This window comes from Dreissena polymorpha, chromosome 9 (genome assembly GCF_020536995.1).
Source record: "Dreissena polymorpha isolate Duluth1 chromosome 9, UMN_Dpol_1.0, whole genome shotgun sequence".
Taxonomy (NCBI): Eukaryota; Metazoa; Mollusca; class Bivalvia; order Myida; family Dreissenidae; genus Dreissena; species Dreissena polymorpha.
In genome coordinates, this window is record NC_068363.1 from 91,110,734 (window position 1) to 91,131,198 (window position 20,465).

The 20,465-nt window shown below is 35.7% G+C and overlaps 2 protein-coding genes across 2 annotated transcripts in view; both read left to right on the forward strand.

Annotated features, from left to right (window-relative positions):
• The window catches only part of LOC127843911 (synaptojanin-1-like), a 222,460-nt gene that overhangs the window by 91,884 nt on the left and 110,111 nt on the right, over positions 1-20,465 (forward strand). The window lies entirely within an intron of this gene.
• Positions 8,788-12,983, forward strand: LOC127843913 (uncharacterized). The gene is made up of 2 exons (XM_052373809.1): positions 8,788-9,328; positions 10,738-12,983. The coding sequence occupies exons 1-2, from the start codon at positions 8,810-8,812 to the stop codon at positions 12,685-12,687; spliced, it is 2,469 nt and encodes an 822-aa protein (XP_052229769.1). The 5' UTR covers positions 8,788-8,809; the 3' UTR covers positions 12,688-12,983.

Below are 20,465 nucleotides of genomic sequence, written 5' to 3' on the forward strand. Positions count from 1 at the left end.
GTCGTCCCTAATTAGCCTGTGCGGACTAAACAGGCTAATCTGGGACGACACTTTACGCACATGCAATTGGCCCAATTTTCTCAGAACAAGGCTCATTTAATAGAATTTGATCCGACACACATTATTCAGCCTTAGGCGCGTAAGGTCCTCGTTAACTTAAAAAAAAACATGCACAACTGTTTTGGTTGCTCAACTTAATTTGATTTAATCTACTGACTTGATTGAATGAAGAAATATGTTTCATATAAGCACATAGAAACGAATGTATACGTTACAAAAACAAAATAGAAACTGCATTAATTTAGCAATTTAGTAATTTAGCTTGTCTTACTATTGTGTATTATGCAGTGTATCAGTAGTAAAAAGCATTGCCACTTAACACTCAACCCCTTCAAAAAAAAAATACAAACATAAAAACACATCTTAAGCATTTTGTTTTGTAAAAATAATGATTTTTTTTTTCGAAACAAGTTTGTTTTATTGGATTATTTGAGTGATATCTTACAACAGTGTGTATTATTTGAGGGATTGTAATGCTTAAGCTAAGTGCAAACAGTTGTTGGCGTCGCACTGAAGTGCGGCGACTCGTATGTAATACGTTGTGTTTTTTTTTCGCTTATGGGAGAAGTTATTTTACGGATCAAAGTATATATTTTTGTTGTCAGAATATCTTGCATAGTGTTTTTGTGTAAATTAGTGTAAATAAGTACTGCATTTGTGCCTATTACATTTACTACAACATGTATTGCCAATAATGCAAAGCTAATTCTTTTAATTAATAACTGATCACAGGGACTCGGCAATAATAAAATATCACAGGGACTGGGCAAATACGCGAACCGGTGATACTTTCTGGTTTTGTATAAAAACAAAACATAATCAAAAAATATTTATTTTGTGTTTTTTCTAACAATAGCGCAGACTTTTGCTGATTCGAATTTTGGTTAACGCGTATTTTATTGCTTCATTGATAACCGTTACACTACAGACACTTATTAATATCTTAGTTAGAAGGTGATTTTTCAAGCGGTTCCGTAGTGTAGTGGTTACACGCTCGCTTCACATGTGAGAGGCCCAAGGTTCGAGCCCCAGTAGAATCAAATTATTTTATTTGTGTTCTATGTTAACTTTTTGATTTGATGTAGACATTTTAGTTTAAATAAATATGCTGTTTTATTGTAACCATTTTTTGCTTTTTATTATGCCCATGAAATATATGTGTGAGAGGGTGGGGGGGGTCGTAAACACATTAAAACTTTTACGGTGTTTTCATATCAATGAGTACTCAATCCCTATCGTAAATGAGCAACGTAAGAATAAGTTCAGAATCATCTCCTCTTGAAGTTGAGAAAAATATGAAATTACGGTAACAAGATGAAGCAGAATTTTTAAAACCTACACAGTTCTGTTCCATTAATGAAAACTGCACACGGATGCCAGTAAAAAAAGGGAAACCAATGTAAATAAAATGAACTATGAAATATTTGGGGGTTACAACACAAAATCATAGATAATGGTTATTTGGGGGTTATAACACAACATCATAGATAATGGTTATTTGGGGGTTATAACACAAAATCATCGATAATGGTTATACCAGTATCTTTTTCTATTTTGTTTAAAATAATCGGCCAATATATTCATATTTACAGTAGAAAAACATCGTTTCATGTAACTTCATTGAGTGCCTTTTACACTGAAATTCCCGACGCCCTTTGATGATTTGCATCAATACTTATCTTGTATGATCTTGTTTTCCTGTTTTTATAAACAGTACTGTTATGAGTTAGTGGAATAAGATACTAACTAGCATAATTGCATACAACGAAAATGCACTAATCCGAACGAAAACAAATCCGTATAAACTTGAACATAACAAGTTAAAAAAGGATCAATTATATTAAAATATATCAAAATGCACATTAGGCATTTTGTATTCAGATTGTCATTTGTCCCATCCACTTTTCACAAAATAATATATCATTGTTTTCTTAAGTCTCTTTGTGTTTGTATCGTCCTATAGTATACGATCTTATCGCATACCCAGTTGGTTTACAGCGGAAATTAGACACGAAATCAAAATTCGCGATTGGTTAATAAAAGCAGCATAAAATAGATGAATACAATAAACAGCGAAATCATGTAACATTCCTAATAGAAAAACTAAAAGGCTGTTTTATAACCAATCGGCGAAGGGAAATACAGTTCAACACCTATGGAATACTCTTAATGCCTTAACAAAGCACCACACTTCACTAGCTCTTTTAAAAAGAATAAGGATAACTAATAAAGATATGGCAAATGTTGAATATATCTTAGAAGAGTTTAATAATCATTTCATCAACATTTCCCGTATAGTTTCGAAAATAAAAATATGACCAAAACATTTATCAAACTTTTTAAACATTTTTAGACAAAAAAAAGCAATTAATGTATTTGACATTCCTCAGATTACGATATTTGACGTTCGGAAAATAATAGACTCTCTCAAAATATCCAAAGCTGCCGGTATAGACAATATTAGCGCTAACATTCTCAAATATTGTGGGGATACCATTGTAGGTCCGATTACTTCTATTATTAATAATTGAATTAATGCTGGAATTGTTCCTGACCAGCTTAAAGATGCATATGTTTTGCCAATACATTAAGGTGCAGATAAAAGTGATCTTAAAATTATAGACCAATTTCTATTCTCTCAATAATTTCGAAGATATTTGAGAGACACATTACAGATCAACTTAAATCATATATTCAAAAGCATTAACTACTCCACAGATACTAATCTGGTTTCCGCCAAAATCATTCCTGTCAAACATACTTGATTCGCCTTGTAGATTCTTGGTTACAGTATATTGATTCTGGTCGCATGGTTCGATCAATTTTCCTGGATCTCCGCAAATCATTCGATTTAGTAGATCATGACATTTTGCTTGGGCCTATTCTATTTCTTATTTACATTAATGAAATCACATCCTTCGTTAAAAACTCAACAATTGATCTTTACGCAGACGATTCAACATTACACGTTTCGGATTATAACATTCAAAATATACAATTAAATTTGCAAACGATTTGGATAGTATAGCAACATGGTGCTTCTTTAATAACATGTCAATTCATCCGAACAAAACTAAATGTATGATTTTATCAAAAGTCGTAGTTCTACTGACCATCTTAGACTTAATATTAATGGCATTATCCTAATAATTTAATTTACTAGGAGTTACGATTGATGGGCATCTAACATGGCATTCGCACATAAACAGTGTATGTTGTTAACTTTAAACTGGGCTTATTAAAACGAATTAAGTCTTTTATTAACTAAGAAACTATTTTACCACTCATATATATTAACGACTATGGATTACGTAAAATACATTCGATACATAAACTAGCTGCTAAAATATTACTGAATAAACCATATCCAACTCCTTCAGCTCCTTTATTCAAAGAACTTGGTTGGTTGACATTTAATAGCATATGTACTTTCCTAATTGGATCTATTGTTCATAAGTTTGTAATAGGCACAATGCCCTCTTATTTGACTAATGTTATTCAAATCTCAAATAACAATGTGTACGCTCTTAGATCCACCACCCACACTTATATATCATCTATTCCGTTTAGAACAAATTATGGAAAACGAGCGTTTTAGTTTCGTGCACGAGCCGTATGGGATTTCATTCCAATAAGCATCCGACAAGTGTCTCCGAATACTACATTCAAAATAAAATTTTAAGAATACCTACAAACAAATCGTTGATATAAATGTATGCTCACAATTTTTTCTATGTTAATACTTTGTTGTGATGTGTCGGATGTGATTTATTTTGAAAGATTGATTTTTGTATCATATTTTGCATATTTTGTATTATCGTCATCATCAACAGCAGCATCATCGTCGTCGTCGTCTTCGTCGTCGTCCACGTCGTCAGAATTGATAAGGAAGTTATTATGGCATTCAACTGTATGGTTGATTTTTTCCCTTGTATGTGCGTATGCATGTTTCAAAATATATACTTGCGTTATGTTATTGAAGACCACATTGTAAAAAAGAAATTATTTTTGAAAGTGAATTCTTCATGAAGTAAAGTTATAATAATAATAATAATAATATATATATTATTATTATTATTATTATTATTATTATTATTTTGTTTATGTTTATATTTGTAGATGACATGTTAATTACATCCAAATAGCGCGTCAGGTAAAAATGTGAACATGTCCGACGCAAAAACAACCATTTGTTGTATCGATTTAACGTGTATTTAATCATTTTTTTATTACATGCACTATATTTCATCAAAAAACAGTCAATTGTTTTTTTTAAATAACACGATATAAAGTGCTTAAGGGGTGTTGCTGCAGTTTTGCTGATTTTTTCCATCAAATAGATTTTTTCCAAAATTTTTATTTAAGATATATATACAAATACTATGTAAGAAATGAAATAAAAACATAGGGTCACCACCCTTGTTTTGATTTTATTCACCTTTATACAACATGTACTTTTTCATTAAAACTAAAAAATCTCTAATTGCGTAAAATTGATTAATAACATATGAAATTGGCAACATGTAGATATTATATAAGCTAAGAAACATCATATACCATTTAATTAAATCACACACTAACAATAAAACACAAGTTAAATTTTAAGAAATTTATTTTTCATAATTTTTATGTCACCCCAAAAAACGTCATTTTTTTACTATTGTAACCACATAAATATAATTTAAAATTGTTCTGCCAAATAGAATTCTGCGTAACTGCTCAAATATGTTCATCTACGTATTGTCATCATTAAACACAAATAAAAAAGGGGGTCACCGCACTTTTAAGAGAGATTTTTTGTTTTAACTATCCCTACCGTCTACGTCAAATTTAATAAAATGCAGCAATTAGGCAAAACCCAAGTACCGGTACATAGATTGTTAGAAATTTGCATAACCATTAGAAATTATTTCCAATCTTAACTGGGATCACAACAGTTTACCAAAAGACATTAATAAAAAAGAATATTTAATCACAAACATAATACCATACACTACAGTATCAAACTCGACCTTAATCATTAATAACTTACATGTACTTGTTCACAAATTTCGGCATGTTTTGAAGTATGTGATTAAATGCTTTCAATTGATAAATGTAAACAACAGGACTAAAGGGCTCTAGAATAAACAATAATGAAATTAAAGAAAGAAAAAAAAGTATAAAAAAAAGTTAACCCCACCTAGGATCGTACCACTGACAATTGTATTATGAACCAACTCGGTCATTTCTGCAATCTCTTGCACGACGGTTACATTACATTCACCTCTGTGATGGGCTCAGAACGGACTATTTTTATGCAACTTTTAAGAAATAACACGATACACAACTCGCATGACCCAGTTGACAATGATCATGCAGTCACCCAGTTGACAATGATCATGCAGTCTTTAAGACTGAAATCTTCACGGAGTTAAGAGCATCTTCCCTACAAAGTTCATGTACCTCGATACCATAATTCAATAAAACGTATGAAAACACATTATTACCGTTCTTGTCGTTACATTATGCATCAAGACTAACTGTCCAGCGTCGTTTGAAACCTTTGTTTACATACATTTCAACTAACTGACATTTTAAACATACGAGTGATTTCATTGGTCCAATGCGGAGGGGTGTCTTTTAAACTGGAGTTTCCAATTCATAAAGACTGCATGATCATTGTCAACTGGGTCATACGAGTTGTGTATCGTGTTATTTCTTAAAAGTTGACCCAGCATTTGTAAAAATATTGCAAGACATAATACATTTCCAGAAAGGAAATTCATTTCTGCGTTGAATAAGACCGAGATCGTGAAAATCGCTGCACAATTGATGAAGATATGGCTGTTCAAAGCGATGCACCCCGTTTTGGGGTGATTTTGAGTTGCATACCTTGTTATATATATATTTGATATGATTTTTTTTTTCATAAAATTTAATTTTTCGTTATAATATGATTATTTAACATTCATAATGATGTTTTCACTAATTAATATCATAGCCACACGCTAACCACCTGTGATTATTATCTGCACTTTCAAATAAAATCTTAGAAGCACGCAGCGTGAGCAACTGATATTACTAAAGCTCAATGCGAGAGATTGTTGTGCCCTAGTTGATAATTGATTTTTTTCTTTATTTTGTACTATTATAATTTAGAGAAATGTATTTTATGTTTAAAAACAATGCGAATGCACTAAAAAATATCAAACAGATCCAAATACATAACATTACAAGTTAACACGCCTAGTATATCTCAGATTATATCAATATACACAATAGACATTTTTTCTTTATATTTCTCACTTACCCCATCCAGTTTTCTTGTCATACAAATCACAATAATAGATCATATGCCCATGAAATATTATATATTTATATTCCTTAGGACCATAGGTGTGTATAAATGTAGTTAGGATGCTAATTGTATATAAACTATTGTTCAGGTACAAATTGAAACATGCCATTAGCACAAAAACACATGCTTGTGTACCATTTCTCATTGAAATAGTCATTTTTCCATAAAATGTTCAATATTTCATCAAAAGCCTTATTTGTTTGATAAGAATAGTATGTTCTTAATTGCTTACCAAAGTCATGGAAAATATGTTACTTGTGTCATGTGCGAAAAGAGGTATTTCCTATGGTTTTGGTCGACCATCTCGGCGGCCATCTTGGATTTAGACACCGTGGGCATAACATATTTATTGGGAACAAAAAGTTTCTTTTAACCAAGACAAAAGTTACCAAAAACGGTGCATATTATATAATGTTTATGCCGTTTGTGAAAACACCGTAATTTCTTGATTTATATAAATCTACGATGGCGGCCATGTTGGGTTTAGACCCGATTGAAACAAAAAAATACTGTGGGAACAAAACTATTAGTTTACCTTAGACAATTTAGATTATCAGCATATTATTAACAAACAACCTTCCAGTCATGCAGCGTGAGCCACTTTTTCTTCTAGAGCTCAATGTGATATTTGTGATGCCATTTGTTGATGTTTTTATCTTTAATTTTACTATTACAGTTAAGAGAAAAGCATATCAAAAAGATCCAAATACATAAATATAACAAATTAAACGACTAGTTTATCTTAAAATGTATAAATATGCACGCTAGGCATTTTTTCTTTATAGTTGTCATATACCCGACCAACTTTTGTTGTCTTATACATCACAATTTTTTATAACATTTACATAAACTATTATATATTTTATTCTGAAATGCCATAGGTATGTATACATGTTGTAAGGATGATAATTGTATCTAACGGTTTCCAGGTACAAAATGCAACATGAAATAAGCACAAAAACATGTTTTGTACACATTTTTCATTGATTAAGTCCTTATTTGTAAACTTGTTTAATATTTCACAAAAAAACTTATTTATTTAATAACACTAATATGGGTTCAATTTCTTAAATAACAAAGCTTTCACAAATCGTAGAAAGCATGGTTTGTTTGTGTTATTTGCGAAAAAATGTATTCTCTAGGTTTTGGTCGGCAATCTTGGCGGCCATCTTGAATTTAGACCCTGTGAGCAAATTTTTTCTTGGGAACAAAATCGTTCTTTTACCTAAGACAATGTAGAACATCATCAGCATATTTAAAAAAAAAAGGTTCCAATCATGCATCGTGGACCTCCATTCCTACTCGACTATATTTATAATCCGAAAAATATATATACTATTTCCGATATGTGTACTTTCTTAATACATTCATACGTTGTGGTGAAGTGATATCCGTTTGAATATCCATACACAAACAAAATAATTACAGCAAAACATTTTATGATTCTGTCCAAAATTGCTAATATTATAATTTTATAATTTAACTATGACTATTCATATGCTAATTTAACATTCTTGTAAGCGCACATTTAAGAGACTTTGAATATGACATTAAACTTAATTAAATTTCGAAACAAAATACAAATATATAAATAATCTAGTAATGTTCTGATACTATTCTACGATATATATAATACAAATCTTTGTATAAATTATCACATGGCAAAACAACAGTTTTAAGAAAGCTATTCATATGAAATATATTATAAACAAACTAACTTCAGTATATGTTGTATCCTAATAAATTAACACAATGTTGTGGATGAAACTCAACAAGAAATTATGTATTCATTATTGAACTATGCACATTATTATGTTTAATGTATTTTAGGCCATTACTGGACAGGGGTAAATTAAAGCAAACCCAAATGAAATGACGTCCTCTGAGAAACTCTTTTATGTTATCTTGCACGTCTTTTTGTGCACGATCGGCGGCGAATGTTATCTTGCTTCCTCAACATTGGAAACGTTAACGCAGCAATGCCCGGAGTACAGACAATGTAACGTGACACCCGGTGTAAGCACGTTGCATAGCAACATTTACACATCCTGTTGCCAGACCGGATGTTACTGCGACGATATCGGAAGGAACTGCTTTGGCAAAGCCTCTTGTTGCAATGTCCAGAAAACAAACGCCTTGGAGCCACGGTGTCTACCGACAAGAATACAGGGGAAACCATCGGCCAAGCGAATTGGAAAAGAACATTGGAGCATGTCTGCCGCGCAACTAGGCGTCATCATGCACGATTCCTGTCCGAAATACGTCAATGGCTCTCGGTGTGAAAACCCGGACGTTTCGCGTTTGGATGACAACATCCCGGTTACGGATATGCGAACAGGTACGGTGTTTAAAAACAAGTTTTGCGCTGAATGTAACGGGCTCAACGAGACCAACTTTATAGCGTGGAAAATGTACGTGTCGTGCTCGTCGAAAGTGGTATTGAAGGCGGATAACTTGCTTTTCCCGAATACTCCCGAAAAAATGTACACAGCCGCGAAAAACCCGGATCAAGCTGACTGTTGTGTCGAATTTTTACCGCCGTTTACATTAAACACCACGGATATCTGTTTTCTAAACGAAACTCTAATACACTCTTGCCCGAAAAACTACTCGAACGTAGAAACTCAAGAGGCATGCGAGGCTATGTATGTGCCGTATCTCAGATCGGACGCGACAATGACCCGCGCCTACGCCAACTATTTCTGTTATCTCTGTAACAGCAACGATACGGACGCGGGGGACGCCCGCTGCCCAACGGAACTTAAACTCGGTCTCCACGACGACCGGATGTTCGTTGTGGAGATAAATGCGCCGTTGAGGAACGAGTCCCAGTTCCTGCCCACGTGGGACGCACGGGCATTGCCTCCAGACCGTTACAGACCGACAGGGTTGCATTGCAAGGAGGGTATGATGTACGACTTATATAAGGTACGTGTGATTGTACCGTTAGTTTAAAATTTAAATGTAAATTTGCGGCGTGCATGATTACATCAATATTTTAGATCTATATTTAAACAGCCATACCTTCATCAATCGTGCGGCGGTTTCTATCACACTCGATTAAAGGGATCTTTTCACGCTTTGGTAAATTGACAAAATTGAAAAAAGTTGTTTCAGATTCGCAAATTTTCGTTTTAGTTATGATATTTGTGAGGAAACAGTAATACTGAACATTTACCATGCTCTAATATAGCCATTATATGCATCTTTTGACGATTATAAAACCTAAAAATTATAAAGATTGCAACGCGAAACGATTGAATAATTTGGAGAGTTCTGTTTTTGTCGTTAAATTTTGTATAACTACGAAGATTGCTTATATAAGGTGTAAAATACGTCATGTACGTGTACTCGGCGGAATAGCTCAGTAGGCTAGAGCGTTTTTACTTCAGGACTCTGGCAGGACTCCAGGGGTCACTGGTTCGAAACCTGTTCCGGGCAATGTTCTTTTCCTTTTTTTAATTTTATTCTTGATTTTTTACTGGAGCTTTTACGATCCAATGTTTACATTTATCGATATAAAGCATTTAATGAACTAAGTTAAAAAATGCCAAAATCTGTGAAAAGGCCCCTTTAAAGTATGAAATCTTCACGGAGTAAATGGCATTTTCCGTGCTAAAGTCACGGTCCTCGGTACTTTAATCAATCAAAAGTATGATAAAAACATTCTAACCGTTCTTGCCCTTATATAATGAATCAAAACTAACTGCACAGCGCCGTTTGAAAACTATGTTTACATACATTTCAACTGGCCGACATTTTAAACACACGAGTGAATCCATTGGTCCAACGCGAAGGTGTATCTTTACACTTGAAGATTTCATACTTAAATCGGGTCTGATCGATGACGAGTTTTGTATCGTGTTATTTCTTAAAATTTGACCCAGCATGTGTAAACATATTGCACGATATCTGCATTTGCAGATAGGGAAATTAAGTTTTGCGTTGAATTAAACCGAATGCATGGTAATCGCTGCACAATTGATGAAGTTATGTTGTTTTTTTTTAAGATTTACTTTGTTTTCGGGTCATTTTGAGTTGAATATCTTGTTATATATATTTGATAGTTATTTTGTTTTTCAGAGAAGTTGATTTTTTGTTATTATTTGATTATTTTTCTTTCAAAATGATGTTTTTACTAATTAATGTCACAGCAACACGTTAACCACCTGTGCTTGTAAGGTTTTCTCCAAACTGTGCCGTGAATATTTTTTTACATTATTGACCAAATAGGAATGCTTAACCAAATATAATACATCAACAAACAAAGCTCATTCACCTGTTTCGTATAAGAACACAAGTAAATCCCGATTATAGTGTATAGCTGTTGCTTGCAGGAAAAATGCCGAGAGTGGTACTGTCCACTGGGTCACACGAGGTCAAAGGCAGACATGAGTTGCGTCCCTTTGTACACTGACGTCATCAAGGCTACTTTTAGCGTCTCGCTTATGATACGCTTCGTGAAGTCGTCTGCGGCAAGGTCGGAATCTGTCGACGAATGGGACTTAACTCATGATGTTCTCACAAAAATATACGGAGACGACGCGGAAATGGAAAGAGAACTCATCGTTTTAGCAACAGCTAACGATCGGTCTTATTTGTTTGTGCTTCTGGTCATACGTGTATCAGAGAATGCCAAGTTCCTTGGTAAACTTTTCGAGGAATCGACGTATGGACAGCAACTGATGTACGAAACGCACAACAATTCCATTGAAGTCAGCGTGGATTTCGCGACTGGTATCAAAATGGAGCTAAACATATTCCCATTAGGCGACATTTTTCTCGTTGATATGCTCGCCTACAGTGCCTTGGACGTATTGTTCCGCGCCAATCTGTCTGATGTCGAGATGGCATTTCAGTACACGTTTATATCAAAACTCTTCGTATGCCCTATGTTCTCGCTGGAGAAAGAAGAGATCAGGGACTACATTGATGTCATCGACGTACGGGTTTCAGATTTACGTCTGTACGAGGGCGAGTTCTCTCGGGCGTCGCGTTATAACTCCATTCGAGTCTGCGTCAGCGACTATTTGCGGAACGCCGCCACGTATTACGAGCAGAAACTGAAAGAAGGAGCGTTCACTCCGCAGGCGATTCTCTCTGTCGTCTGCAGCTTCTTATCGATGACGGGTCTCTTTTTGACCATCGTAACGTACATAATTTTCGATGAACTGCAGACGATTCCTGGCAAGAACAACACGATGCTTGCCGTCCACCTGTTGATCGCTCAGATCCTTTATCAGTTCTGTATGGACAAGACCGAATACCCGAACATGTGCATTGTGTTTGGCATCCTCATCCATCTGTTTTGGCTCACCGCCATTTTGTGGATGAACGTCTGCACTTTGCACATGTTTCGGACATTCGTCACCGGACAGAGATATAGGTCAGTGCGCGTGCTCGATCCCCAGGTCGTCTGCTACGGACTCTACTGCTATGGCATCGCGCTGGCGATGGTCGCCATCAATATATCGGTCTCCGCGTACCGTTCTGGCGGGAGGGACATCGGTTATGGCAGGAACGTGTGCTACATATCAAACCCAGTCATGGTTGGGTGGGTGTTCGCGCTGCCGGTCGGGATGATCATTATTCTAAACTTGGGCTTCTTCTTCGCCGTCGTCTATCAAATCTCAGCCTCGACGATGAGGAGGAGCGGAAAGTCGTCTGATCGAACGAATACGATCATTTACATGAAGCTTTCGTCTCTTACCGGCGTGACGTGGATTTTCGGATACCTTTACCTGTGGACCAACTTCGTCCCTTTCGAGTATATATTCATAGTCCTAAACGCAGGCCAAGGGGTATTCATCTTTATGTCGTTTATTTGCACGCAGAGGATCACCAAATTGTATATCGGTCTGCTATGCCGGGGCTGCATCATTACCAAGACGAAGCTGTGCAGATGTTTGTGTTTCGCGCGGGACTACTCGGAGGGTGGCGCTGCGGACATAAACACACAGAGGATATCCGTGTCGCATACCGCGAGTATCAAGAATATCAAAAAGAAGTTTGTTTCTAAATCGAAAGTCGATAGCACGCAAAACCCAAAGAACGCAACGACGAAACTGCACGTTATCTCGAGTACTTCCGATGTATTTAAGGAAAGCGCACAGATGGCGCATTACTCACGCATACTTATGACCCCGGGCGGTGCAGCGCCCAATCACACTGAGTTCAACAAGGATGAGCCGAGCGACGCCGGAAATAGACTGGAGAATGCGAAGATAGCCACGATGGAACTGCCCAACATCGTGTTCATAGACGCGATGAACACATGTGGAGAATAAATTAACCGGAACCAGCTCGAAATTAACCAATGTAATCTGCACGAATATAACTATTGAACCAGTAGAGACGTGTCAATCAAAACATTAGTTAGCCAACAATTGGTTTAGATTCCAGTGATTAATTAAATTATGTGATATGATAACAGTAGTCAATCGATGGACTTTAGACGGACACTCTTTAACATACAAGACGCGGAGCAAAGTACTCTCGTAAAAGTTTTTCAATGCTGCATATGACTATTTGTATGTGTGACAGGTATACATATATGGCAATTTAATAAAGAATGGACATTTTATGGCGATAATTATTGTAAATGATAAAAGTAAGCACGTCTAGATTTATTTCAATCCATCAGAAATGTCCGTATAGGTCATATACATACCTGTATAAATTATTTATTTGTTCCGTTGCAAATTTAAATCTTCCCTTATGGGTATCTAGTCAAAACATTATCTTTAAGTAATCATCGGTTAGTACGTCATTGCGCACTTGATTCTTTCTCAGTTCAAAGCTTAAAAGTTCACATATGTATGATTTCTAAGCTTTGATAATCGTTAAGAAAGGAGTTTTGTAAAGTTCTGACCCTTAGTCTGTTCGTCTACTGTTTAATATATTTTGGCATTGTTTATCTGCGTTCATTCGTTCAAACGTGTTATAAATGAAAACATATTTTAAACCGTTAACAGCACAACAAGTTTCATGAAAATCCTTCAATAGTTATACTGGATAAAGAACCCGCATTTGACCTTTAGCTGATTCAAGCCTTCAGTATGACCTAAACATTTGAAGTTTAATAAAAATCATACAAATGTGTATATGAGATACGGAGTGCATAAACACATGTTGCGGCCACACTGAACTTTTTATATTTATATCTGGCGATTCACGGCGGGGTTTAAATAATATACAAACTTGCTATTGTTAAATAATTCTTTTTAAAGGGGAAAGAAGAAATGTGAAATGATTTATTGCAATTGTTTTGCAGAACAATACGATGAAGACATGCTGATCATCGGATGAGTATACATTTACTTTCAAACAAACAGACGCTAATGAGTCTCAGAAAGTAACAGGCGGTTTACATGATAGACTATTAGGCCTATCAAATATCCCAAAACATCATCTCTATGCATGCAAGCAAACCGAAACAAACGTTACACAATCAGCGCCACTTCTGAGAAACTTTACGAACATGCATTATGCCCAGTTTTCTCAGAACACGACTCATACTATAACACGCTCATAACAGTAGCAGCAATATTAATAACACCATTCTGCTTTAATAAAATTAATCAAAGCTGTTAAGATTATTGCAGCTCAGAATATTTACCATCCATTTCTATGTTAAGGAAACTATATATTTATGCAGCCCATTTAATCTAAACAAAATCGTGAACAATCCGATACAAATGAAATTTCAACAGAAAATGACAAAGTTTACAGGTAGGAGTTGCATCAAAGAGTAGAAACAGATTTCACGAATGCTGGTGCCATGTGATTAATTAGGATAAATCACAGGTCTTGCTTGGTGTATTATTCACAGAACTGACATGAATAACAGCAAACAGAAATAGACATAAGAACGACTTTGTGACTAGGTGTCAGTCATCTTATATGAGGAACGATATTCGTTTGGGTGACTAACAAGGGCGCGGACGCGAGTACACGAAACGAAGGAGCGAGTCACGATGCGATAACAATATATCACGTTTCGATATCCCTATAGCTTTTATCTGAATTACATAACGTTATTTATCATACCACCGCATTGATATCTGCCTGATATAACGTTGCCTGATATATATTTTTATGTCATATTCTATATTGTCTACAATATTATTAACATAAATCAGGAAAACAACAGTCCTAGTACTGAGCCCCGAGGGCATTTACTTCTAATGACTGCGACTTCGCTTAGCCGACAAATACTTTTTGGGTACGCTTTGACAAGTAACTTTCTATCCAATTTAGTATATTTCCACTTGTGCAATTTTGTTTAAGCTTGAATAAGAGGCCCTGATGTCAAACTCGCACGCCTTGGATAAATCGCAGAATATTATACAACAAGACTATTGTCAAGCAATATAAGTCCCCTACCGGCTCCACCATTGTCAGAAATTCCAGATTTATTTTTATATATTTGTTGCCATAGCAACCGGAATTTTTGACGTAGGAACAAAATGAAATAACGTGAATAATGTCCATATTGCCATCTATCCATGTTTCAGGTTTCATGAAAAAATATTAAGAACTTACAAAGTTATCACAGGATCCAGAAAAACACAATTTTCAGCAGTATTTCTAGTCTATGAGTTGCCATAGCAACCATAATTTTTGACGTAGGAACGAAATGAAATGACGTAAATAATGTCCATATTGCCATCTATCCATGTTCCAAGTTTCATGAAAAAATATTAAGAACTTTAAAAGTTATCGCAGGATCCAGAAAACCACCATTTTCAGCAGTATTTCTAGTCTATTTGTTGCCATAGCAACCATAATTTTTGACGTAGGAACGAATTGAAATTACGTGCATAATGTCCATATTGCCATATATCCATTTTCCAAGTTTCATGAAAAAATATGAAGAACTTTTAAAGTTATCGCAGGATCCAGAAAAGTGTGAAGGACAGACTGACAGACAGACTGACGGAGCGCAAACCATAAGTCCCCTCCTATTAAGTTTTTATCGTCAATCGAGCTATTGGATCACTATATCAATGAGTTGAAACTGTTGAATGTTCTCTTAGAAATCGTGACTGTTTGCAATATATTATATTGTGTGTTATAAAATGGTTATACAAGTGTTAACATACCACATGCTGCATAAGTTTTCTAAATTCTTATACAGCTATAAAGAGAAGGGACGATCATTCGAATGTATGTTCGAGTCAACCTTTTTGAATAAGGGCACCACAATTGCATTTTTCCAAAAAGAAGGAAATGTGCACACATGTAATGATTTTATTAAACAACAAGACTATTGTCAAGCAATATAAGTCCTCTACCGGCTCCACCATTGTCAGAAATTCCAGATTTTTTTATATATATTTGTTGCCATAGCAACCAATTTTTTTATTTAGGAACAAAATGAAATGACGTAAATAATGTCCATATTTCCATCTATCCATGTTAAAGTTACATGAAAAATATTAAGAACTTTAAAAGTTATTGCAGGATCCAGAAAACCACCATTTTCAACAGTATTTCTAGTGTATTTATTGCCATAGTAACAACAATTTTTGACGTCGGAACAAAATGAAATGACGTGCATAATGCCCATATTGCCATCTATCCATGTTCCATGTTTCACGATAAAATATTAAGAACTTTTAAAGTTATCGCAGGATCCAGAAAAGTGTGACGGACGGACGGAGACAAAACCATAAGTCTCCTCCGGTGAAACCGGTAGGGGACGAATCACAGGTGTAGGGCGCGTGGCCAAGTCACTTTAACACTATCAATTTGTCATAAAACAATATTTTTTATCATATTGACCACACAAAAAAATTCTAAAATTATTTTTTTTCTGATATGATATATATAGATCTATATCATATCAGAAAAAAAATGTTTTAGAATTATTTTTTTTGTGGTCAATATGATAAAAAATATTGTTTTATGACAAATTGATAGTGTTAAAGTGACTTGGCCACGCGCCCTACACCTGTGGGACTAATAAGCATAACGGTTTTGAAATAGTCTTGCTTAAGAACTAGATGACTGAACTAGATGACTAGAACTAGAAGTCGTCACCAACAGCTTACGGCGTAAACTTGACTATAATGGGCTTGCTTGGATTTGGTTTCCCGACCCTGTGAGTTTTCGGGCAGCGTCGGAAGAAGGACGTATTTATAAGAACTACTTCGTGCTTCCGACGCTGTCAGTAGCCAATCTCGCGTTCGCACATAAATATTAGATATCGTCGCGGGAAATTAACATGGAATAGATTGTCTCACAAAAAAACGAGCATTTTGAACCTATGTTACCAGGCCACAATTAGAGTTTAAATTTTAGCTAATGCTATAAAGAACACTGATTTTGTATGTGTTGACTTTATTTTTCGAAATATTGTACGAAATATTCGTTGTTTTTTAATTGTTGTCAGCTTTTAAATATTCAGGCGTCCATTCACATGTACCAAAGACCTATAGATTGTAATCTATAGGTCTTTGCATGTACTTACATGCATAAACTATAAACTATCCAAGCGAGATCGACGTTTACATCGCTGATGAAAATCGATAACCATGAGCTGTGAAAAAACAACTTGTCACCATGAAAGCTAAGGAACACCGTACCGGTTGCTATGTTTCTGTGTATGACGTCTGCAGTTTGCAACATTGTGACTGCGATATAATTTGATTTCTTTTTGTTGGTGTACATGTGGTACAGTATTTCAAAAGTATACAACAGCTCGACAATATCAATCTGAAACTGCTGTCTCAATATAGTAAGCAACAGTTTGGGTGAAACACGAGGCCCAAAGTCGCTCGCCTGAGATACAAAGGAACTGACCTGCTCAGTGCAGCCCCAATATATTATTAAAACAAATGTTCTGACCAAGTTTCATGAAGAGTGAACTATACATGTAACTTTTAGAGTGCTAACAAGGTTTGACAATAGCCATATTAGGATAAATTCCCCACCCCCTGATGGCCATGATTTGCAACAGGCCTAAACTATTTTCGAACTCATCCAGGTATCATTAAAACAACTGTTCTTACCAAGTGTTGTGAAGATTGAACAATAAATGTGACTCTAAGAGTGTTAGCAAGTTTTTGCTATAGCCATATAAGGAAAAATGCCCCGCCCCCTGGCGGCCATGTTTTTCAACCAACCAGATCTATTTTTAAAGTCGTCAAAGATATCATTGGGACGAATTTGCTTACCAAGTTTCATTAAGATTAGACAATAAATGTGGCATCTAGAATGTTAACAAGGTTTTACTAAAGTAATGTAATATATAGCCATTTATAGAAAAATGCACGCCCTATTGCGGCAATGTTTTTCAAGAAACCGGAACCATTTTCGAACTCGTTCCAGATATAATTCGAACAATTGCTTAGACCAAGTTTCATGAAGATTGGATAATATATGTGACTTATAGAGTGTTAACAAGTTTTTACTATAGCCATAATAGGAAAAAATGCCCCGCCCCCCCCCTGGCGGCCATATTTTTCAATTAACAAAAAACATTTTCGAACTCGTCAAAGGTATTATTTAGACATATCTTCTGACCAACTTTCCTTAAGATGGGACAATTGAGCCCCGCCCCCTGGTGGCCATGTTTTTAAACAGACCAGAATCATTTTGTAACTCAATCAAGATGTCATTAGGACGTATGTTCTAACAAAGTTTCATGAAGATTGGACCATAAATTTTGCCTCTAGGGTGTTTTAATACATGGTTTTACTACAGCAATATTAAGAAAAATGCCACGCCAAATGGTGGCCATGTTTTTCAACCAGCTGTAACCATTTTATAACTCGCCCAAGATATCATTAGGACACATCTTGTGACCAAGTTTCATGAAGATCAGACAATAAATGTTGCTTCAAGAGTGTTAACAAGGTCTCACTATAGCCATATTAGGATAAATGTCCTGCCACCTGGCGGCTATGTTTTTCAACCAACCAGAACCATTTTCGAACTCATCCAAGATATAATTTAGACAAATGTTCAGACCAAGTGTCATGATCGGACAATAAATGTGGACTCTAGTGGTCACAAGGTTTTACTGAAGCCATATAAGGAGAAATGCTCCGCCCCATGGCGGCCAGGTATTCCAAGAAACTGGAACCATTTTTGCACTCGTCCAAGATATCATTAGGGTAAATCTTCTGTCCAAGTTTCATGAAGATCGGACAATAAATGTGGCCTCTATAATTTTTACAAGGTTTTACTATGGCCATATCAAGAACAAAAGGGCCTGAAAGGCCCAAAGTCGCTCACCTGAGATAACAAGATATTATTGGAACAAATCTTCTGACCAAGTTTCATGAAGATCGGAAAATAAATGTGGACTCTAGAGTCTAAACAAGGTTTTACTATAGCCATATAAGGAAAAATGCCCTGCCCCCTGGAAGCCGTATTTTTCATCCAACCAGTATCATTTTTGAACTCTTCCAAGATATAATCGAGATGAATCTTCTGACCAAGTTTCATGAAGATCGGACAGTAAATGTGGCCTCTAGAGTGTTAACAAGATTTTGCTATAGCCATATAAGGAAAAATGCCCCGCCCCTTGGAAGCCATATTTTTCAAGCAACATAATTATTTTCGAACTCATCCAAGATATCATTGAGACCAATCTTCTGACCAAATTTCATGAAGATTGGACAATAAATGTGGCCTCTAGAGTGTTAACAAGGTTTTACTAAAGCCATATATAGCCATATAAGGAAAAATGCCCCGCCCCTGGTGGCCATGTTTTTAAAGCAACCAAAACCATTTTCGAACTCATCCAAGATATCATTGGGACAAATCTTGTCACCAAGTTTCATGATGATCGGAAAATAATAAATGTGACCTCTAGAGGAAAAATGCCCCACCCCTTGGTAGCCATGTTTTTCAAGCAAATGTTACCATTTCTGAACTCATCCAAGATATCATAGGGACAAATCTTCTGAGCAAGTTTCATGATGATCGGAAAATAAATGTTGCCTCTAGAGTATTATCAAGGTTTTACTAAAGCCATATAAGGAAAAATGTCTCACCCCCAAGGTGGCCATGTTTTTAACCAACCGGCATCATTTTTGAACTCGTCCAAGATATTATTGGGATAAATCTTCCAACCGAGTTTCATGGAGATCGGACTATGAATGTGGCCTCTAGAGTGTTAACAAGATTTTACTGTAGCAATATATAGCCATATAAGGAAAAATGCCCTGACCCTTGGCAGCCATGTTTTTCAAGCAAATGTAACCATTTTCTAACTCATCCATGATATCAATAAGACAAATCTTCAGACCACATTTCATAAAAATTGGACAATAAATGTGGCCTCTAAAGTGTTAACAAGGTTTTACTATAGCCATATAAGGAAAAATGCCCCGCCCCCTGGCAGCCATGTTTTTCAACTTAAGGGCATCATTTCTGAACTCGTTCAAGATATTACTGGGATGAATCTTCTGACCAAGTTTCATGAAGATTGGACAATAAGTGTGGCCTCTTGAGTGTTAACAAGATTTTACTATAGCAATATAAAGTCATATAAGGAAAAATACCCTGCCCCTTGGCAGCCATGTTTTTCAAGCAAAGGTTACCATTTTCAGATTCATCCAAGATATCATTGGGACAAATCTTCTGACCAAGTTTCATGAAGATTGGAAAATAAATGTGGCCTCTAGTGTTAACAAGGTTTTACTATAGCCATATAAGGAAAAATGCCCCGCCCCCTGTCGGCCATGTTTTTCAACCAACCGGCAGTTTTCAAACTCATCCAAGATATTATTGGGATGAATCCAAGTTTCATGAAGATTGGACAATAAATGTGGCCTCTCGAGTGTTAACAAGATTTTACTATAGCCATATATAGCCATATAAGGAAAAATGCCCCACCCCTTGGCAGCCATGTTTTTCAAGCAAATGTTACCATTTCTGAACTCATCCAAGATATCATTGGGACAAATCTTCTGAGCAAGTTTCATGATGATCAGAAAATAAATGTGGCCTCTCAGAGTGTTAACAAGGTTTCACTATAGCCATATAGGGAAAAATGCCCCGCCCCTGGCGGCCATGTTTTTCAACCAACCGGCATCATTTTTGAACTCGT